This window comes from Sarcophilus harrisii, chromosome 6, assembly GCF_902635505.1.
Source record: "Sarcophilus harrisii chromosome 6, mSarHar1.11, whole genome shotgun sequence".
In the NCBI taxonomy this organism is placed as follows: Eukaryota; Metazoa; Chordata; class Mammalia; order Dasyuromorphia; family Dasyuridae; genus Sarcophilus; species Sarcophilus harrisii.
The window spans coordinates 196133986-196157130 of NC_045431.1; the positions used below are offsets into that span (position 1 = coordinate 196133986).

The 23145-nt window shown below is 47.7% G+C and overlaps 2 protein-coding genes across 3 annotated transcripts in view; both read left to right on the top strand.

The window, feature by feature from the left end:
• Positions 1–1499, top strand: part of PTPN5 (protein tyrosine phosphatase non-receptor type 5) — a 115629-nt gene extending 114130 nt beyond the window's left edge. The window contains exon 15 of the mRNA XM_031943858.1: positions 109–1499. Within this exon, the coding sequence (XP_031799718.1) occupies positions 109–223 (115 nt within the window). The 3' untranslated portion in view covers positions 224–1499. The remainder of the gene's footprint in view (positions 1–108) is intronic.
• Positions 1500–2590: 1091 nt separating this feature from the next.
• Positions 2591–22941, top strand: IGSF22 (immunoglobulin superfamily member 22). Of its 2 annotated transcripts, XM_031944185.1 has the most exons (23): positions 2591–3940; positions 6384–6517; positions 7444–7572; positions 8154–8290; positions 8739–8838; positions 9093–9132; positions 9313–9490; positions 10159–10272; positions 11133–11295; positions 12542–12814; positions 13292–13576; positions 13829–13953; positions 14049–14190; positions 14493–14789; positions 15306–15608; positions 15892–16065; positions 16349–16477; positions 17027–17323; positions 19490–19578; positions 19827–20019; positions 20971–21270; positions 21506–21835; positions 22482–22941. In XM_031944185.1, exons 2-23 carry the CDS (start codon positions 6403–6405, stop codon positions 22547–22549), a joined length of 3981 nt encoding a protein of 1326 aa, XP_031800045.1. In that variant the 5' UTR covers positions 2591–3940; positions 6384–6402; the 3' UTR covers positions 22550–22941. The 2 variants fall into 2 exon arrangements, with proteins under 2 accessions (XP_031800045.1, XP_031800046.1); XM_031944186.1 differs by lacking the exons at positions 2591–3940; positions 6384–6517; positions 7444–7572; positions 8154–8290 and having other exon boundaries at positions 8824–8866.
• Positions 22942–23145: the final 204 nt, after the last annotated feature.

Consider the following 23145-nt stretch of genomic DNA (forward strand, 5'->3'; position numbering starts at 1 on the left):
CGGGCCCTGAATAATGGTCCCAGTCCCATCACCCCCTGGAAGCCAACTATTCCTCTCCCCCCATCCCTTTGACTCTCCTCCCACCCTCCGCTTCTTCTGTCCTGCCAGGGGCGGGATGATCCAGACTTGCGAGCAGTACCAGTTTGTACACCACGTCATGAGCCTGTATGAGAAGCAGCTTTCTTCCCAAGCCAAGGGGCCCGAGAGCGCAGCCCTGGCCTGAGACCTGCCTGGCCCGGTGGAAGCTGCCAGGGCCCAGGAGCATCCCGAGCTCCTCCTTTTAGCTTTCTTTTGTTCTTCGCTTCATCTGCTTTGTCTGCACCAGTCGTGAAAACCCCTTCCAACTGCAGCTCTCTCTACTGTAAATACCAGGACAGGGCATCCCCTGCCGAGCCCTGCCCCCGCTCTGGCTTCCCCGGCTTCCCCCAGTCCCATTTTTTAACTTGATCCAAATACTGTATGTGCTGGACTCTGTGTATCCCACTGTCTGTCCATCTATTTCTGATGTTTTAACCGGACACTGTGTCTCCTCTGCCTGGGCTCGGAGCCCACTCTGGGGAGCAGCTTATTCCGGGGAGGGAGGGGGAGCCTTGGAACCCGGCTTACTAAGGGGAGCCAGGTACGGAGTAAACTCAGGGGGAGGGAGGGCTAATAAGTCATGGAGAGGAGGGATGGGGCCGGACTGCCCCCTGGCTAGACCTTCTGCCTGCTCCTTCTACCCACAGCCTTAGGCCGCCCCCTCCCTGCCTTAGGCTTCCCCTCCTCTCGACTGGCTCTCCCAGCCAATCCCCAACCTCAGTCTTATACTTTGCCCACCCTCCCACCCGCAGCCACAGGCTGCCCTGCCCACTCCTCCCTTCCCCTCCCCCAACCAGAGGCTGTCCTTTCCCCCAGTCCCACTATTTTACTCCTACTTTAGTCTTCCCTCTCCTATCCATAAATTACCCCCTTCTCTCATTCCCATCTTAGGTTCTTCCTTCCCCAGTAATAATCACTCCCTACCCACCCGCCTCCTGAGGCTCCCCTTCCCCACCACCCCTATCCCCAGGCTGCAGAAGAACAATCACAAATTTTAATTGACATCTCCCCCAACACCCAGAGAAGGAGTGCTTCTCCCCAGGCAATCCCACCTCCTGGAGGAGAGGAAAGAGGGGAGGGGAGGAGCTATGTTTTGGGGTACAAGGACTCCCCCTGAGAAGAACTGATGCCCCTGAGCCAAGTGGGAAGGGGCAGGGGCTGGCCCCAGTTCTGTGCAGAGTATTTTCCTGTGTCACTGTGGGGAAGCTCTTCCCAAATCGTGTATCCGTGGGTATGTTCCGTGTCCGTGAGTGTGTAGAGAACGCATCAGCAGGGTGTGCATGATTTTGGCAACGTGTTATCCTGGAGCCACGTGGTTTTATAGCTGACTTCAAGTATTTAATCTATGGCAGACTGAGGCGTCTTTTTATAACTGCTCGTGGTCACTGAATAGAGCAATAAACACCGCATTTTGAGCAAAATCGGCCTTGCTCTGTGTGACTTACACGCACATGTGCACACTTCACAGCCTTCCCCCAGCTCTGAATTTTTGTTCTGGGGTTTCCACCCCCACCAAGAACTCATCTCTCATGTTTATTCCCCCAGTCAACCCTCTGGGTCACCTCCCTCCTCCGTTCACCCCAAGACTGATAGATGTTGGGGCCAATTTGTTGACTTATAGTATTCAATTAAGGAAATGTTCATCCTGCACTCTCCAGTAATCCCCAGAGAAATTCCCATATTTACCCACTCCTGCCGGAGAATCCAGAAAAGTTACTCCAGCTCTAACTCTGATTCTGGACAACTTCCACCTTTTCCCAATTACCGGCTTTCTCATTGTGTGTGGATTTGGAAAGAAATGCCCTTGTACAGAAAGGAGACCAGGGTGGGTGGAGAGGGTTTCTACTGCTCCAGAAGCCTGGCTCCCACCGAAAAGGGACCAGATGAAATGCAGCCTACAGACCTGGAAGACCAAAGTGTCAACATCAATAAGTTATCTTCAGGGTCCTTACTTACCCCCTACTCTCCCTGAGCCTCTACAGGACTCCTCCCCCTTCTTCTGGGATCCTCTCCCAAATCTTTACAGGCATCTTCTCAGCTCTCTCTCCACCCCTATCCCATGTCCTCCCCTAGGGCCTCAAAGCAGCTGCAGCCTCAGGTTTTTTCCCTTTTAAGGCCCTGGATCGAAATGTCAATGTCACCTCGGGGGCCTGGGGGAATCCACCAGGCTTATATCCCAGCTCAGAGAACTATTCTGACCATAGCCCTCCCCAAAGGACAGAGCAAAAGTGGCTCGGATGACGGAGGTCAGACTTGCCTGGAAGGATGGGCTCTATCCCCTGGGATGGGGAAGAGGGGGGCAGGAGCCAGGAATAACAGAACTGGAGCAGAGGAGAATGGGGTGGGGGGGGGGGACATCAACCCAGGACTAAGCCCAAGGACATCGATAATGGGGCAGAAAGAGGATGAATCACACATTTTGGCCAACTTTCCCCACAGTCCTACTAGGCATCCTAAATCTTCCAAGGAGATCAGAATGGAGAAGTCTATTAATAGCCAAACCTACAGTGACTCATGGTGGAGAAGGGGGAGGGCAAAGCCCACTCATTCATTTTCCAGGTGTCCTGAACACAGGTCATTCTGAATGATGAACCCCAGGAAGAGTACCACCCGTGGAGGAAAAGATACCCCTTCTTGGAGAGTTGGATGGCTAAATAATACCTTTAGTATCTCAGGTTTGCCTTTTGCTCCTCTAACCTAATTCGAGTCTCCATTCTCATCCCATTTCAGAGACAAAGCTGGGAGTCTAATCCTTTCAGAAATAGGTAGAAGTGGGTAGCTGAGGTAGCTAATGAGAAGATTCCCTCTATCTGATCTGTTCTATTCTGTTCTCAATCTCTACCAGGATCTTCATTACCTCCTACCCCAATTTACCCCACATGGCTCCCCTCAGAACAAACCTAACACATCAGCAAACAAAACCAGAACCTGAAGGAGAGTCCCTCAGCCTGCTTTCCTTGGAGAGCACTGAATCTGGGAGTCGGTAGATCTGTGTCCCAATGATAATAATTCCGACATTTACTAGCTTTATTATTTGGGCAAGTTTAGACTAAAGAAAAAGGGTTTATAGAAGTATGCCAAAGTCTGTCATGTGGAAGAGAAGTTCTTCTTGGCCCCAGAGGGCAAAACTAGAAAGTTGCAGAAGCAGTTTTCTGCAGGAGGTAAGAAAACATTATCTGGCAGAGTTATCTTGAAATTAAAAAAATAAAATAAAAAAGGAATGATCTGCTATGGGAGGGAGTGGGTTCTACTTCACCACATATTTACAAGCACAGATGAGAAGATCTCCAGCCCAGTGTACTGTAGGATTCCTTCTCAGCTATGAGTCAGATTGGATGATGTCTGAGTTCTCTTCCAAAATTGAGATTTGGTGACGACTTCCCCAAGCCTCACTTTGCTTGTCTATAAAATGAACACATTAATACTTGTACTACCCATTTCACCAAGTTGTTGCAGAAAAAAGACTTTGTAAACACTGAAGTGCTTAATAAGTAGAATTATTTTCATTGTTATGGTAAGAAAGGCAAAATCACAGACCCTCACAGACTCAAGTTGCTTCTGGTAAACTATCCAAAAAATAGCGTGGATGTCAATCTCCAAAGATGTCTCTGCTGTCCACTTGGGGAAGGGGTCATCCTCGGCCCCCCTGCAGCTGCTGGCCTTGGCAAGGAATGGATCCCCTGGGAAGGAATATTTAAAGTGCTGCTGACTCCACTCCCTGTCTGTCCAGAGCTGAGTGGGGAGGAAGCCATTACAGGGAAGTGTGAAGTGTAAGGATTGGAGCTGAAGATACAGAGAGCCTGAGTGTGGAGCCTCCAGGTACAAATCAGAGTCCAAAGCCACCAGGAAAACAGCTCTGAAGGTAAAGTATCCAAAAAGCTGGGATGAGGCTGACTCACCCATCCCCACCATCCTCAGGGAAGGTAATTGAGGGGAGAAGTAGGGAAAGAAGTGGAGGAACAAAGGAGAGAGAAAAGAATCAAAAGATGGGGAGTTAGAGAGGAAAGTCGGGGCTTAACTGCTGATGTGGGCACTGACAATAGGTAGGAAGAGTAGACAGTTTTAAAGTATATGTTAGAGCAGGGCTTCTTAAACTTTTTCCACTCACAACCCGTTTTCACACAAAAATTTTTATATGACCCCTGGTACATAGTTATACAAATCAAACCTTTGCTAATAAGAAGTAATGATTTTGTGACCTTCACATTTAGCTGCAAGATTGAAAACCACAGTTTGAGAAGCTTTATGCTAGCGTATTATCCTAGACCTGATAAGCTTCAGCAACAGCCTTCTTATCACACATGATAAACGGACTTCCTTGCTCATAAGAAGGTCTCCGTCACTCTTTGAAAAAAGCCTTGTACTAGAAGTCAGAAAATCTGAGTTCTATTGTTCGACTTTGGGTAAGTCATAGGAGTGAGAATGGGAAGGATGGAGACACGTAGAGTTTGGGGTCAGGGACTAAGCTGTAAATCTTGGGATAGGACTCAAGATAAATCTACAGGAGTACACAGCAAGTCACCTGACCCTGAACTTTCTCTTCTGTAAAATAGACTCTAAATGGCTACTTTACAAGGTTGTTAATGAGACTTCAAAGAGATTGTGTGTTACAGTGCTTTGTAAGCTTTTAAACCCAACATATATGGAGATTATTTTTTTTTTCTTCTTGCTGAGGCAATTGGGATTAAGTGACTTGCCCAGGGTCACACAGCTAGAAAGTGTTAAATGTCTAAGATCACATTTGAACTCAGGTCCTCCTGACTTCTGGGCTCCTGCTCTATCCACTGTAACATCTAGCTACCTTTTATTATTCTTAAAATTAAGCCTCCTGAGGGCAGGAAAGAAGCTGTTCCTCATCTATTTTTATCACCTCATCAGACTGAGTCAAAAGAAGGTCTTTCTCAGGTCTATCTTTTTTTCCCAATACTCTGGTGACAAGCCATCCCTTTCCCTATCCCTCAATAGTTACAACTCACATGGTTAAAAAGTCCCTTTTCACAGTGCTCTTTTACCCCAGAGTATGTGAGTTCAAACCCCAAGTCTTTCACTTATTACCTGTATGATCTGGAACAAATCAATTAAACTCTTTGGACTTTAATTTCCTTATCTATAAAATGGAGATGATTGGATTTGGAAGATTTCTTACAAGTCTTATAGACTCTTCAGACTTCCTGGGAATTAAAATCTTGCTGATTCAACAGAGTTATCCTGATCCCTGAGTCATAGATACTGGAAGGGAGCTTGGAGAGCCAGGGAGTCGGGGAGGCAGGGAGTAGTCAGATGCCATCTCTACTCCTCCCTTCTGAGATATTCTAAGAAATTAAGAGAAGCCTTTGGATAATATCATGGTCTGGTATATCTGCTAGAAGAGAAGGGTTCCAATGCCTTTTCCAATCCCCAAAGGCTTTAGATAACAGAGCAAAGAGTACATGATTGGATATGGAGATGAGAAGGATCAATTTCCCTTTTATTCTTTCCCTTAGTGGGAAGTGGGGATTTGGGGGTAAACAAGTACACTTCCAATGGAATCTCAGTTTCAGAAATTTCAGAAGAAAAAATCCAGAAGTCAAAATGTCCCTGGGCTAGTTGAACATTTTCAGCTCTAGATCAGAGTGACTGTGAACTATTTAACACTTTGGGATCTTTGACAGGGATCCTACTCTAGCATATTCTCAGAATACTATGGGAATCTCTATTTTTGCTCTGTTTAGCCAAAAGTTCCTATCCCCACTCCTATCCAATAGAACAAATAATTTTCTCTTCCTTTTGCCAATACCCAGTGTGCCTCCCATAGGTTGATACCTTCCACAAGTCATTTGAGCCAACGAAAGATACCTCCATCCCATTTCCATTTGCCTGTTTTCCATTCTCCTCCTTGGCAAGTGGACCGGTTCTAACCCTCTTCTATCTCCAAAAGTAAGAGACAAGAGCCAACTGCTCTCAGTTCCTCCTGCATCTTCTCTTTGGCAAGACTTGTATCCCTACTAAAATTTTATGATTGGACAGCTCAGAGCTCCTGCCAATTCTTACTCTGAATAAAAGCCCAAACAGTAAAGACATAGGTCAAAGTCTGAGTCATAAAAAAGGAAGCAGGATGGGGCCAGGCCTGGCCTTCCTGATTCGACCAGTGGTTCTCAGTACAAGCAACTAATACCGATCCATCTGTCACGCTTCTCCTACCCACTTCCCCCATATTTCCATGCCCCCACCCCATTTTTTCCATTATGCTCTTTTATTTTTCCCCTTGGGTTCTCCCTTTCTTATCTCTCCATCTTCAAATCTAACTCTCCCCCTTGTTCCCACAGGGCTCTACTCATTGTCACCATGACTACAACAATGCACCGACAGCAGATGGTAAAGGAACATGTATCCATGGAGTTCTCCAGTTCCACCACCACCAGTGTACAGACATTCTCTCAGATCACTAAGGTGGTGGGAGGCAAGTTTGGGAAGGGGTGGACTAGGCAACTGGTGGTCAGACAACTGATTCCAATTATCACCCTTTCTCCCATTAGAACCAGAGAAATTAGACTTTCTCAAGAAGATCCTTCAGGATGGACCAAAGATGTCAAATCCTGTTTCCATAGACCCCTAATTCATCCCCTTAAAAGCTAACCCTTTGCTCCAGGGCCTCCTATGTATCCTCAGGTCACTCTTTCTAGAAAACTATGACTAATGGGGCTTTAATAACCCTTCATGATTTCCTCTTCTTTGTAAAGCAATAGGAGTCATCATCCAAAAGAATTAAGTTCTAATGGTGGAATTTTAGTGCAGAGATGTGCTGGTAAATATTTAACAATCATCTCTCCAGGAAGGAAATATACAGACATACTTTTATACTTGATCTGCTTTATTAATGTAGTCTCCATCATTTTCTTAAGTCTAGGCAATTAACAAGACAATGAATCAAACTGATTTCCAAGATGTAAATGATCATATTGAAAAATTAATAATTAATTCTGGAGCTGGCTCCAGCATAGCCCTGAGAGGCACTAGAAAAGGGTTACTTTGGTCAGGGAGGTCTTTCTGAAGCTTCCTTACTTCCAATACATAGGGAGCCTCCTCCCTTATTCTGGGCACAGACAACTTCCAGAAAGGAGGGAAATCCCAGTACTAGTTCTGAAAATGAGGTCAGAAGCAGCATAAATAAATCATTACTCAGGCTGAAAACAGAAAACGATATAAAGGGAGAACAAGGATTCCAATTTGGAACCTTGTGCTCCAGGAGATGATTGAGTAATGAGCTCACAGCTCTAGGTTCTTAAAGGTCCAAAAAGTTGTCCCTTCCATCATCCGCTCCAACACACACACACTACACACACAACTACCTTCCTCCATGACTGACCTTCATCCTTCCTCCCACAGAGGAAGTATCTCGGAAGTCTTCGAGCCATGTGGAATTCTTTAGTTTGGTTACCCGAAGCTCGGAAATCCCAGCAGGTGAAAGCGTCCCTGAGTTTGTGGAGAAACCCAGCCCTGTCAGTTCTCCAGAGGGTGAGCCCTTCCCCTTCCCTCTCTAGGAGTAATTTAGATGGTCCCTGCTTTCCTGGGACTGACTCTTCACATGGATGTGGCCTTGTGCATAGCCATTTTAGCAGGATCTCAGCTCCATCAGAGAAGACAGTTTGGGGCTCAGGATCCTCTGGAATAAGCATTTATTAAATACTTACATGTAGTAGCTACCAAGGTCTCAAAAACAGGACCTTGACCCTGTTGTCAGGAGACTCACAATGAAATAGGTTGGAATGGTGGAAAGAGGAATGAGACAGATACCAAAGAACTATGATATTTGAGAGAGTGATAAGTGTCAAAATTGAATTCTTTGTCTCCTCATAGCCAGAGGGCTTCCAAAAGTCCTCTGAGAAACAAGGTGAAGTACTGAAGTACATCAGAGTAAACCATGGTCATGCATCATGGTTCAATAGAAATCATACTTAATCTGGAGTCAGATTTCCACCTATGTGACTTTCAGAAAGGTTTTCTATAGGGCCCTTAGTTCATTCACTTTTTTAAAAGAGGATTTGCATTAGAGAGTCTCTAATTTCTCTTCTGGTTCTCAAACAATGATCCCCTAGGTGACAAGGCTGTATTCCGAGTCAAAGTTCAGGGCAACCCCAAGCCCAATGTCTCGTGGAAGAGGGAGAGTGGTATTCCCATCAAGGAAAGTGCCAAAATATTCTATGACAGCATCAACAAGGAACATGTGCTAAAGGTACAGACAGACCCCTTCCTCCCAAGAGTTTAAATGTTACTGGCCTAAAAGCAGTGACGTAGCAAAGTACATTGAACTTGGTACACAGAACCCCGGGGCCTGACGTTGTAAAGATCAATTCAAATATAGCAAAAGAAATTTAATCTGTGTGACTCTGAACAAGTCATTTCACCTTTGCCTGCCTCAATTTCCCCATCTGTAAAATGGAGATCACATAAGCATTTACCTCCTGGGACTGTTGTGAGGTTCAAATAATGTTTGCAAAGTGCTTATATTTAGCACATAGTGCTATATATGTTATGATGATGATGGGGAGAAGGGAGGAGGGAAGAAAAATCCTGTAGCTCGAGTCCACTGGGTGCTTTTCCTTCTCAGCATTCCTTCCTTCAGCCAGCAGCCCTCCTCACACATTCACAGATACTGACTGCTGCCCTCTCTTCCTATCCAGTTAGAACCACTGACTTCTGATGATTCGGACAACTATAAATGCATTGCAACCAATGAGCATGCTGATGCCATCTACACAGTGTCCCTAACAGTAACTGAGAGTGAGTTGCATACTGTCCCTATCAGCAGGTAACCACCATTCCTATTAGGGGGTAGAATGGATCATCTCCCATCCCTCTTAGGGAGATGATCCATGCTACCCTGCTTAGTGGAAGTGACAGGTAAGGAGTCACAGTCCCCACACCTTCATTAACTGGATCACATCAGCCTCCCTTTTGGGGGAGAAGAGGAGAAAAGGGGTCATAGATACCCAGCTTTCATTGTACTTACTGAAAGTCTTTCTCTTGGATCCCAGGCCAAGAAAAGATGGACTTTAAGAAGATGCTGAAAAAGAGGTGAGAGCCAGAGCCCATTAGATTGCCCTTCTCCCTGCTTGTTATTTCTTTGGACTAGAGCCTTTCTTGTTTCCTCTAGAGATAGTCAAGTTTCTCAGGGAAGGGAAGAGAAGGAAAGAATGGGTCATTAAGGTTCAGAAGGGAAGAAGGGGTAACTATATTGGGTCTGGCCACTCTCAGGGCACCCCCTGCTCCCAAGAAGAAGCAGAAGAAAGTGAAGGATGAGAAGGAGATGCTGGAGATCTTGTCCAAGGTTCCTAAGAAGGACTTTGAGAAGGTCTGCATGGAGTATGGCTTCACAGACTTCCGAGGACTGCTCAAAAAGCTCAAGGAGATGAAAAAGAAGGTGGAGGTGGAGGTCAGTGCGAAAAACCTGGCGACCAGGGGAGCTGGATAGAGTGGGGACACCCAGAAGGCTGGGAGGTTGGAGGGCGACAGGTAAAGTGTTGGGACCCTAAGACATCTCATGAGGGTGACAGTTGGATATGGGGATTCCTCTACTACTACAGAGTAGGATTGGGGGACCCCTCAAATTATAGGGATCACCACAGCCCAAGGGAATATTTGAAAACTTTGCAGAAAGTTTGAATTATTTACTGATAGGTGAAAATAGATTCTTTGCACTGAGTAATTTAGTCTCCTGTTACCTCCCCTCATTAATTGGTGGGAGGAAGGAACAAGGAAGAAAGATGGAATGTAACCATAGCATGAGCATGGGAATGTCAGAGTCTGCCTCTGTATTATAATAGCTCACACTTCCAGATTTGCAAAGCACTTCACAAATATTTTCTCCTAAGATTCTCACAACACTGGGAGGTGGATGTTATTATGGATATTATTATTATCCTCATTTTACATGTGAGGAAACTGAGGCAGGCAGGGTCACACAGCTGGTAAGTATCTGACTCCCATGTTCATCCAGAAAAATAAAGGGACCTTTCCAGGAGCCTATGCGCAGGGCAGGGATGACTTTGGAAAACTCCAGAGTGGCCCCATCTTGCCCATTTTATCATTGAAAACTCTTAGAACATCCGAATCATAAAGCCGCTGGAGGACGTGGAAGCCAAAGTGGATAGCACAGCGGCCTTTGACTGCATACTGGAATTGAAGGACCCCAATATAAAGATGATATGGATCAAGGTTTGACTCGCTCCAGAGAACATGGGGAGACTGTTCATTTTCCCCTTTCCTCTGAATCACCACCACTCTAACGTCCCTTCTCTCCTCTGGTCACTGTGGTCTGTATGCTCCTTCTCTCATTTCTGCCCCGTTTTAAGGGTCTGTCCCTTCTGAATAATATCTTTGATATCATTGATCTAGAAAACCGCCCCCAGCAGCAGGACAGATGGGCACTAACTCTGCCACTCATAGGTTTAAAGAGTTGTTTTGGGGCACCAAGAGGTTACTGGACTTGACCAGTCACATTGACAGTATATATTAGAGATGGGATTTGAACCCAGGTTTTCTTTACCCTGAGCCTTTACTCTAGCCACTATTCTTTCTGGAAAGAGAGAACTTAATAGACTTCTTCACTTTGAGGCAAAAGGAATTTTAAGTAGACAGTTTCCCTCCAAGGGGATGTAAATGAGGATTCATGGAGGGAATAACATTTAACTCAAAGGAATGAAGCTCAGATGGAAGAGTTTCAGATTGTTCATGACGTCTTGGTGAAAGAGAGGAGGGCACTTTGTGCTGGGGATGTTTCCTAGAGCCTCCTTATGACTGTGTCTTCCAAAAGCCCTGCAAGAAACACTGGCAGAGATGTCAGGGTTTTCTCTTCTTTAAACTCCCTTGTTTCTTCTTTTCCAAACCAGTGGGGAACAGGGGGACAAGATCAGAATAAGTCATGTCCAAAGAGATTCATTTGATGGGCCAGTACCGTAAGGGTCAGTTCCCCATCAGACTAACCCACCAGAGCCTCTGGGAGTGTATCCCAGGTGGGGTAGGGGTATCCAAAAAGGTCTTGCGCTTCTGACATTTTCCTTTACACCGCTCTGTAGGGAACAGAGCCTCTGAGAATCCAGTACTCCCTGGGCAAGTATGACGTGAAGCAGGTGGGAACCAAATACATGCTGATTATCACCAATGTGAACATGAATGACGCTGGTATCTACACGCTATCTGTGGGTGACAAGCGGCTGAGCGCGGAGCTCATTGTTCTTGGTACGAGGGATCAGAAAGAATGGGGAAATGAAGTCTCCTTGGAGGGCAGACAAAAGGGGAGGAGGAGACAAGGAAGAAGGAGACCAGTACAGAGTGGGGGGAAGTTACCCACACTCGGAGGGACAGGAAAACTGGACAGGGAGAGTGAGAAAAATCAAAAGGTGGGAGGGGCACTGTTTGCCATTTCTTCTCATATTCTCCTCTTTCTCCCTTGTTCCTTGAGACCTGCACACCCAGATGTGTCCTGGCTGTATGATGTATGATATATCCTGTCACAGATTTAGAGATATTTTTTTATTTAACTTTCTGATCTCACCCCCTTCTTTCACCTCTGATGTCTTCCTTTCTCCTTTCCCAAACCAATAGTGAGGAGGAAGAGAAGATCAGAATAATTCACATTCTGAGCACTGAATTTGAGTCAGGAAGGCCTGGGTTTAGCACACTTCATCCATTTACTTAGCTCAGTGACTTTGGATGAGTCATTTAGTCTTTCTGGTCCTCAGTTTCCTCATCTGTAAAAATGAGGCATTTGGATCTGATAACCTTTAAGATTCATTCCTGTTTTAAATCTAATATCCTATGATCCTGTATCCAAATCAATTTTCACCTTAGGTAGACATTCCTAGGCCAGAATAGACCATGTTTTTAAGCATATGATACATGGAAAAAAATAACCCAGCAGCATCACCTTTAGAGTAAAAACCAGGAGGAGCAAGAGAAAAATAGAGCAAGACAAATATCTTTCCTTTCTACTGCCCCCTATCAGTGTTTACTTAATTAAAGAAATTTCTCCTTTTTTTTTTTTAAACTCAAAGAGTCTATAGAGATAGCCCTTAAAATCTATGTAAATACATAGTATTCTTGAGTTGCACTTAGACTGCAAACTCTTGAAGAAAGAGGGGCTTATGGTAAGAAAAAGCTACTACTGCTCATGTTTCACTGGTTTGGGGTCCAACGTTATATGAATCATGAGAGAAGCTCTCCCAGAGACAAGGATGATCACTAGGGGGTGCTCCTGTATATTAATTTCTTGAGCAAGCCCTGACAATTATTTTCTTTCAGTGACTATTGGGGGATCAGGAAGCTGTCGATGAGGGGGGCCTGGGATGTAGCTGTCAGTCTGTTCCCCTCCTGCCTGAACTGTTCCAAGTGACAGAGAGTGTGTTCTGTAGAACTGGGGGGATGGAGGAGACTGCTGTAACTTCCTTTCCATTTTGGTTTCCCTGTGGCCCACGTGTCCCTCTAGATGAGCCTCTGAAGTTTGTCGGGGAGATGAAGCCGATGAGGGTCACCGAGCGCCAGACAGCAGTATTTGAGATCCGCCTGTCCAAGAAGGTGCCCGACTTCGTGTGGAAGTTCAATGGGAAGGAACTGAAGAGGGATGACAAATACGAGATCTCCGTGTCGGAAGATGGGCTGACCCATACTCTCAAGATCAAAGACGCAAGGCTCTGTGACAGTGGGGAATTCTCTGCTGAGGCTGGGGGACTGGTTCAGAAGGCTCCTCTTACCATTGACCGTGAGTGCCTGAAACTCTAGCACATGATAATCTTGTATTCTACCAAAACCTCAAGCTCTTAAAGGAGAGGATGCTATAATTCCGAGCTAGTACTTCTCATGGTACTTATATCCAGTGATCCAGTGTGATATTGAGAGAATTAGGGATATACTTCTCTCCCTGTTCCCTCCTCCATAGTCTCCACTGAGTACATATGTTCAGGGGTCACCTGAACACAGGTATTTCCCTTAAGGGTATGCTAAGCTATCAGGGCTTATATTAAGACATCAGTGGTAGGCTGCACTAGAATTTGTACACATGGGATAATGGGAAAGAACACAGTTGTAGAGAGACACAGACGAATCCAGGGCACTAGTATGCAGATGGGCACTGGTACTTACTTGCCCCCCACACTTCTGAGGCTAGGAACTCTGCAAACAGAGCAGCTGGGGTGCACAGGAAAGAAGGGAAGGCCCAGTGGTGTGTCTGGTGTTGCAGGCATTCCCATCAAGTTTGTGAGCACTCTGAAGAACGTTCGTGTAAAGGAAAGGAGCCGGGCCTGCCTCGAATGTGAACTCACATCCAAGGATGTCACCTTGAGATGGAAGAAAGATGGGAAGCTGCTTGAGCGTGGGGCTAAGTACAGCATGAGCCATGAAGGCAAGAGGGCAGAGCTGGTGATTGAGGATGCCCAGCTCAGCGATGGAGGAGAGTATACCGTGGTGGCTATGCAGGATGGGGACCCCACAGAGTACTACAGCACTGCCATTCTGACTGTAGAAGGTGGGGCTCTTTAACCTTTTATTGATCCTCCCCCCGCCTCCTAAAGACCCTATTGACATAAATTCCTATGTTGACCAACCCATACTGACTGTCCTGCAAAGTCCCAATAGTCCATCCCACATGGACCATCCCACACTCATCATCTTCTCACTTACCTTGTGCATATAGCCATAGTCATATCTGTTCCTACTGGCCACCCAGATGCCACCGGCTCCCTCCTCCCCCCTCCAAAAAACAACTTGTTGTTCTCAGAACGTTTGGCCTCCGTGAAGAGCGGGATGTCAGATGTACATGCAGCTACGGGTTCTCCGGCAGAACTGTGTGTCGTGCTGAATGATGAGAAGGTGGAAGGAGTTTGGCTAAAGGATGGCAAAGAGGTAGAAAATGGGGAACTGAAGCAGGGAAAAGACAAGAGGCAGGGGTCCATTTGAGGCTTCCAATGGGCCTTGATAGCCTATCCCACCATCTCCAGATCACAGACTTCAGTGGGATACAAATTGTGAAGCAGGGGGCCGTCCACAAACTCATCTTCCCCAACATGGGCCCAGAACATGAGGGCAAGTACACATTCCGGGCCAAAGGCGCAGAGAGTGAGGCTTCTGTCTTCATCGCAGGTAGTGTCCTATATCAGCTCCCTTCCTGAAAGAAAACATTCACCCATGCCCTAAAAGTCAAAGTTGAGGATTTCTCTCTATCCTGTCCCTCAGTTCCATCACTGAACAAATATTTAACCCTTCTGGCTCATCCCCCATAGTTTCCAGCAGCCTCAAGGTGAGAAGCATCCAATCTGTCCTTAGGAGTGATCATGGTGATGAGTAGGACTGATCTCTTTCTCTAGGGGACAGACCCTTCCCTCTGATTGGGAAGGTGGGTCTGTCCCCATATAGTTAAGTGTTGACACCCCTCCCTCCCCCAGACCCTCCTGAAATTGACCCATGTGTGCTGGAGGCACTGGCTGCACACCCTGTCACTGTGAAGGTTGGCCAGACAGCCAACATCAAGGTCCCGTTCCGGGCCAAGCCATTGCCCAAAGCAACATGGTACAAGGATGGAGTAGAAGTGACCGAGGAGGAGCACGTGAGCATGGAGCGGGGAGAAGACCAGGCGCTGCTGACCATTTCCAACTGTGTTCGTGAGGATAGTGGAGTTGTCCTTCTCAAGCTTAAGAATGACTATGGTTCGGTCACAGCCACCCTGCACCTGAGCGTACTTGGTGAGGCAACAGGATGGGGATGGGGAGAACTGGGGTCACTCATGCAAGAGAACATTCGTTGGAGGGGATGGAGACAGGGTTTTTACGTGTTAGTATTCCCACCACACATATAATAGTATCACACACACACACACACACATACATACATACCCCTCACTATGTCACTTGGGGTTCTTCTCTTCTCCCTATTGCACTTTATCCTCTGATCCTAGCAGGGAAGAGGAATGGAATGAACTAAGAGGTCAAAAAGGAGGGGATCCAAGAGTTGAGTTTCCAAAGTCTACAATTTACCTTTTACTGCAAAGACGAAACTTTTAATAACAAGGGTCAGAGTATTCGAGCCTGTCAAGGTTTGGGAGATCAGAGTCTCTGTATTCCAACTCTGATCCAGCCTGAATGGCCACCTTATGGTCGGGGGCTTCTCTATAATGAACGAATCTTCCAAGGCTACTAATCTTAACCTCTCCATTGCTTGGACTTTATGCCCATGGGTCCCATTTCCTCTGTTTTCCTCAGACCGGCCAAAGCCTCCTCAAGGTCGTGTAGAGTTCCTGGAACTCTCTGGCAACTGTGTCCATATGAAGTGGAAGGCCCCAAAGGACAATGGAGGTCGGCCAGTGACACAGTTCATTATAGAACGAAGAGCAGTTGGGAAGAAATCTTGGATCAAGGTTGGGGAGGTCAGCGGCAAAGTCACCAACTTCTCCACCAACAAAGTGGAGGAAGGGAAAGCTTATCAGTTCCGAATCCGAGCTGTTAACTCTGAGGGTGTGAGCGACCCACTGGAGACTGAAGAGGTCTTTGCAGGAAATCCCATTGGTTAGTGCGGGGACTCATTAGTTACCGTGGGGAATTGCTCAGAATTGGAGAACATGTTACTAAGGGACCTTGGACAAAAAAAGGGCTATTGATCACTGGCTGAAGAATAGGGAGGTCGTGTGGCCCTCCCACAGGTCCTAGACTCCACTGATAGGTTTAGGGTTGGATTAGCAGGTGGTAGGGTGGGAAGACTGGTGCTTTTTCTTTAAGGGAACGTCCACACTGGATAGGTAATTATTTTCAGTCCACCCTCACATTCTCTGACTTATCACTGCTCTTGCAGAGCCACCTGGACTATCCTCTCAGCCACAAGTTTCAGATGTGACCAAAGAAGCAGTAACCATCACGTGGAATCCACCAGCCCAAGATGGTGGATCCTCAGTACTTGGCTACATTGTAGAAAGAAGGAAGAAAGGGAGCAACCTATGGGTGCCAGTCAACAAGGATCCCATCCAAGGTGAGGGTGCTAAGAAGTTGTTAGGGTGGGCTCAGAAAACATATTCCCATTTTGCTCCCATCAAACACCAAACTGCCCTGGTTTTCTATACTGCTCTTTTCCTCCATAGCCATTGGGTTCTGCTGGTTATAAACTCCACATTTGGTTGGGCTATACTGCATAGACTGTGCTTCTGTGAACTCCATCTTTACTTGCCCCTTTTCCCTCCCCATTTTATGCTTCCATTTCATGAGTTTTGTGTATTCTGTCACTATCACATCTTCTGGTCTCCCTGTTTTTCTAGACACTAAATGCAAAGTGGATGGTCTCCTGGAGGACACTGAATATGAGTTCCGTGTAATTGCTGTGAATCGAGCAGGACAAGGACAGCCAAGCATGCCCTCCACTTCAGTGGTAGCCAAAGATCCGATCAGTGAGTCTAGGCTGAGGACAGCCTTGCCCTCTCAAAGATGGGAGGAGGTGGGATTGTTATTGGTATTATGTGGGATAAAGGCAGGAAGTTTCTCCTCTTGGGTAGACATAGTCCCTGTCTTCAGAAAGTTTCATATCCAACAGGAAATTCTTTAAATAGGATTTAAAAGAGCAGAATAAAGTTTTGAAAGTGGGCTTGGGCAAGAGTTAAGAACAAGGAAGTTAGTATTTTAGACAAGGAATATGCATGAAGGCAGGTGGAGAAATGTCATGATATAGGGATTCTAGGTAGGTGGTTGACTTAGGGACTTCAGTGGGAGACCCTTCATGATTTGAGTTAAAGATAAACATAGGTGGGGGGAAGGAAGGGAAAAATTGGAACAAAAGGTTTGGCAATTGTCAATGCTGTAAAATTACCCATGCATAAAACTTGTAAATAAAAAGCTATTTTAAAAAAAAGAAACATTAAAAAATAAATAAATAAACGTAGGGGTTGGGTAAGGGCTCCGGTACAGGGTCTCTAAGTAAAGGATGTCTGTGGTTGCTTCAGAGCCTCCTGGACTGGTGCAGGGTTTACGTGTGGCCGACTCCTCAAATTCCAGTATTTCCTTGACCTGGCGGGAGCCTATAGAGGGGGACCCTCCTTCTGGCTACATCCTTGAGATGAGGGCAGAGGACTCAAAAGAATGGTCCAAGTGTACAAAGATCCCCATCTCGGGCACCTGCTACACTGTGGGAGGTCTGACAGAGAGACAGAAATACTTCTTCCGTATCCGAGCTGTAAATGAAGGTGGTGTTGGGGAGCCTGTTGAGCTGGATGAGGGTGTCCGGGCCATGCCTCCGCCAGGTAAGAGAGCACAAGGAGCTCAAGCATCTGATTCACCTTTCATCTTTCAGGGGCTCCCTCAGAAGAACATTATCTGGTCAGTATAGACCTAAGCTCCTCCACAGAACCAGCCTTGGGGACAAGAGAGGGAAAACATGACTATTTTTGTCCCACTCCCTCCCGTCTCCTCTCCCTCCCCTGATCGTCCCTATATAGCATCAAGAGACCAAACTTGCCATCCGAGAAGGCTATATAGATGGAAGGAAGAAAGTTGGGAGGGAAGGACGACCTCAAGGGAGAGAAGGAAGGGTTTCTCATTTCACTGACTTAGATGTCTGTGACCAAAGAACTCTTTCCTCACTGTTACTGGGAATTGCATGAGGTTATGACTGCCTGATATCTAGATGGGTTGGTGGTGACTCTGGGCTCTCCAAAGCTATCCCAAGAGTAGTTAGATGAGCACTTGTTGACAGTGTGATAGGGGGTATTTTTAGTCAGGTACAATCATGGATTCCTCCCTTCTGAGAGTCTGTAGTTATTGAAGGGGTCCAGGTCCATGAATGGTCTAACATGTGACTATGCTACTACATGGTTGAAGTGAGTTGGAAGAGGTCATTAGAGTTCAAGAGATTGTAGAATTATGTGGTGAGAATGAAGAAGGGTTGTCAATATGAATAATGATTTTCCTAGGCGTGGTAAATAGTGATAGGGTAGAGAGGAAATTTGTGAGACAGGTGATAAAGTTATTCATTTATTTATTTGTTTATTAATTTTTGATGAGGCAATTGGGATTAAGCAACCTGCCCAGGGTCACACATCAGGGAAGTGTTAAATGTCTGAGGCCACATTTGAACTCAGGTCCTCCTGACTCCAGGGCTGGTACTCTATCCACTCCGCCATCTAGTTGCCCCAAGTGTTAAAAGTTATTGAAAAAATGACCCACTGGTCAATAAATGAAAGCAATGATGATGACATAATCAGTTTGCATGAATCTCAAAGGAAGAGACCATTATTCAGGGACACATGGAAAAAATGGATTAAAAACAGTAGTGGGGTACAAAGACAAAATTCTTCAGTTCTTTTGAGTTGGAGAGAGATTTGAAGAAGTCCTCTAATGGGGAAAATTGTAAGGGATATAATTGCTTCTGAAGAAATTGAGGGTTCACTGAAAGAAAGGAGTTGGAGGGCATACTGATGGAAAAGTTCAAGGATATTAATGAAATGGAAGAGAACTAAATTGTGAGTATGGGCTGGGCTGGAGTATGACTGAACAGAATAGTAATAAGGAGCTGGGAGGCGACAATGACATTAGTTGACTGGGGAACCAGAATAATAGGAAGTCGATTAAGCACGGCATATCACCAGGATGGAAAGAGGATCGTAGTCAGCAGAATCTAAACAGAAGAAATCAAAGAGATAATTTACCCCAAAATTTCAAAGCAATTGTAGGGTACTGATATTTTTGAATGGCTGACACAAAATTACACCCCCAAAGTGTTTTTTTTTTTTAACCCCTCCTAACACTTCAGTCTCTGCCTGGTTTCCAAGAGATTTCACTTCCCTTAGATTTTCCCACCCTTAACCATCCTCCACCCCATTCCTTTATAGCACACCTTAGACAGAGGTTGAGATTTTTTAAAAGATCTAATGAAGAGACAAATTTACAGAACATAGAAGTATGGCTGCCATATGCTGAGAGCTCTGTCTAAGCCCAGAGACCAGCACAGCCCCACTACTATCTAACTCCATCCCACCCCCAATGTATCTAGGGGAAAAGACCCTCTCCTTGACCTCACTTTAACCCCAGTCCTTTCAGATTCCAAGAAGGTGTCCCCTAGTGTTCATTGCACCCCTGGGTCAGTGCTTTAGTTTCTATGTTTGCAATGCTACATTAATTATGTATGAACATCTTGCCTTCAGAGAAAGACCCTCTAGAAGTCTTTCATGAGTTGACAGTCACCTATATGGTCACCTATATATAATAAACATATAGTCATACCCATACAGTTTCCACCAATTGTAAGGGGGGGATCATTTCTGGAGTTTTTTTCCACCTTTCCTCTGTATTCTTCTCTTCTACATCTCTTTCCTCCGACAATCACCCTTTTTATCTTATTAACCCTTTACTCTCATATCTTCCCCCTTTTTCCTTCCCCCTCTCTCCTTACAATTCCATCCCTATTCCAGAGGCTCCCAGATTTGATCTCAGTGCCCGCTTGAAGAGTCATATGGTGGTGCGGGCTGGGACGGCCCTGTGTATCCATGCTTCCTTCTATGTGAGTCGCATGTATATCCCATATATATTCCACGTATATAAGCTTCTCCCTGGCCATCACAAGCTCTCCTCCTCCCTGAGAGCTCCCCAAAGAAGGCCTGTCCACTCCCTCACCCCCACACCAAAGCTCCTGTGAGAATCGAGAAGACAGATCAGTGGGAAATTACCAAGTGACCCTGGGCAGAAAGGGGAGTTGCCGTGTCAGGCTGAGGGGGAACAACTCCCGTCTAATTTACGGTTGGCACCTAGGGCTCCCCTCCACCAACGGTGATCTGGCAGAAGGACGGGATCCCCACCAAGGGCCGAGAAAGGATCACCAAAGGCAAGAACCACTCCCAGTTCCTCATCAATAGCACTAAGCGCTCCGACTCGGGGGTTTACAGCATCCTGCTGCAGAATGACTATGGAGAGGCCCACTATGACATCCATGTTCGAGTGGCAGGTATGGGCGCGGCAGTGGGAGGGGACACGGATGAATAGCTACAGGAGCCTTGGTGTGCCTTGAGAAAAGCCTTCCCTACTCCCTTCCCCTGGCCGTGTTTTGAGGGCAAATGTAAGATTCTAGTCTCAGAGAGCTGGGTTCTGATCTGACCCCTGGCCCTTACTGGCTATGGGCGACTGCATCTCTGAGCTTGGTTCTTCATCTGCAAAGTGAGGGGTCTAGAGCCATGGCGCACCATCCCGCGAGGCTCTCTGAAGTTCCCGTGAGATAACGTACGCACACACACGTTTCTAACGGGATAGAAACGGCCCGTGTGGTTTTGCCTGAGATCCCCGTTAGAAGGGCGTTTCTTTGAGCCGCCGGGGAAGATGCGCAACCTCTGGCAGGACGCCTCACACGGAGGCTTGATCAGTGACACTGCGGTGGGAACGTGTGAGTGGGTTACTGGAAGAGACAGAGGGGCCGCCGCCGCAGCGGTCCCGGGGGAGTCAGCGGGGCCTTCGGGACATGAGAGAGGGGTAGCGGAGGCAGGTACCCCTGCCCGTTCTGCCACGCCTGGGCACACGGGGCCGGCCGCAGCGAGGCAGGGTGGGCAGCGGGATGGGCCCGGCTTGTGCGCGGCGGGGGTACGTCCGCAGTTCTGGGGGCCAGGAGGGCCTGGGAGAGGGAGCCACGTGCGGAAGGGATGGGGAGCGAGTTCCTCCATCCCGCGGGGAGCGCGCTGGTAGAGGCCGGGCGTCGGGCGGGGGGACGGAGATGCGGGCAACTGGCCCTAGAGGGAGGGGGAGTTTTCCCTCACCGTCACCGCTGGGGGACCGCGGCAGGCTTGGGCAAAGGCGGGAATCCCTAACGGGGACACACACGCGCGCGCCCTTTCTGACCGGCCGCAGCCCCAGCCCGGGGGGAGGGCCGGGGCGCGGGGCGCGGGGCTGACCCACGCCTGCGCCTCAGATTTCCCGCGGCCCCCCACCGACCTGAAGCTCTTCGAGGAAGTGCCCAACACGGTGACTCTGAACTGGAACCACAGCCCCGACGTGCAGGAGGACGGGGAGGCGCACTACGTCATCATGAAGCGGGACGCCAGCACGGCCACCTGGTTCACGGCGGCGGACCGGGTCTTCAGCAACAAGTACACGGTCACGGGCCTGCTGCCCGGGAGGAAGTACTACTTCCGAGTCCTCGCCCGGAACGAGATCGGGGACAGCGACCCGCTCGACTCCAAGGACACGTGGCTGGTCAACAAGGATGAGAGTAAGTTGTAGGGCGGGGAGCCCGGCTACCTCGGGACGGACGCCGCGGGGGCAGCGGGACGGGCCGGAACACCCACAGAGTGTCGGATGGAGGGGGAGACCCCCGGAGCATGCACGAGGGCCCTCCTCCAGGGCTGCCGGACCCGTGGGTGGGGGGCGCTGGAGAAGGAGGACATCGGGGAAAGCGGGGAGCAGGACCCCCTCCTCTCCAGCTGGCGGTGGCTCCCCCCCACCAGTTGAAGACCTGGGCGCCAAGCTGCGCCCGTACCAGAAGAAGGACTGGCGCCACGCCCCGCGCTTCATCACGCCGCTGAAGCCGCACACCGTGCTGCGCGGGCACGACTGCACCATGAGCTGCGCCTTCCTGGGCAACCCGCGGCCCACCGTCACGCTGTACAAGGGCGACGTCAACATCACCGCCAACTCCAAGTTCTGGTACAACTCCACCAGCGGCGTGTGCACCCTCATGATCCCCACCTGCACGCTCAAAGACAGCGGCGACTACAGCGTGCTCGTGGAGAACGAGCTGGGCAAGGACAGATCCAGCTGCACCCTGACCGTCTATGGTGAGCAGCTGCCCGGGGGGGCTGGCCGCAGTGGGTCACCCGTGAGCAGGGGGGCCGTCTCCCAGGGAGGGAGGTCTGCTCACATACCAGGATGTACGCCCCTCCTGCTTCCACATGACAACCTATGCTGCTCTTCATTCTCTCCCTCTCCTTTTCCCTCCTTTCCTCCTTTCCCTCTCCCAATTCTCTCTCTCCCTCTCCTTTTCCCTCCCTCCCTCCCTTCCTCCTTTCCTCCTTTCCCTCCCTCCCTCCCTCCCTTCCTCCTTTCCCTCTCCCAATTCTCTCTCCCTCTCCTTTTCCCTCCGTCCCTCCATTCCTCCTTTCCTCCTTTCCGTCCCTCCCTCCCTTCCTCCTTTCCCTCTCCCAATTCTTCTCTCCCTTCCTCTCTTTCCCTCCCTCCCTCCCTGTCTCTCCCTGCCCCTGGGTCTGTGTCCCCCATCTTGTAACCACTCAAGATAATCATTCATTAGGCTAAAAAACAAAAACAAAACAAGTTTGCAATAGCCTTCCAGCCAGGAGAGGTACATCCTGATGCTCTGCCATCCTAGGACACTAGCTCTTTGACCCAAAGGAGACATGCTCTGAAAGGATAAGTATTTTGCTAATAGTTATCCTAATCTAGCAAACACTACCCTTGGCCTTTCAGACAAAGATGACAAAACCATCCTGGCCTCTGTGACTGAAAGTCTGCAGAAGAAAAAGCATCTCATGTGAGGTCCAGTCCAATTGTGGATGCTAGGATGGCCACTTCGAAGATGGAAAAACTGTCCCTTCAGTGGAAAATACCTACACATCTACATGTTCCTGTTGGTAAAGCTCTTGGTGAGGGATTAATTCTGAAGCAATAAATAAGAGACTTATATTATTTCTTGCCTGATACTTAAGTAGAAAAGTTCAGGGGAGGGGGGAAAAAAAAGCTTAAACTCCTATCCTATGCAACACAGTCAGAAAAGCATTATGATATTTGGGCTTGTTCCTGTGGCTGCCTCTTCCTCCTCCAGAGTTTTGTTATACTTGTAGTCCATTCCTGAGCTTCTGAGGGATGGGATTAAATCAAACATACTCCTTCCCAGTCATATTCAATAAACAGTTTTAAGTACTTGAAATAGATTAAACTACTTCTTTCCTGCTTCCCCCCCCCCAAAAAAAAAAAAATACCTGGAATTCTCAGCATACAGACTCCATTCTGTTAGGTTAAGGCCTGGTTATAGCAAAATGCAGTTAGGCATGGAAGAGCTGTCCCATTACCTTCAAGAACTAGATCTCTTTTCTCCAAGGGTTGGCTAAGATGAGGCATAAGGGAATATCAG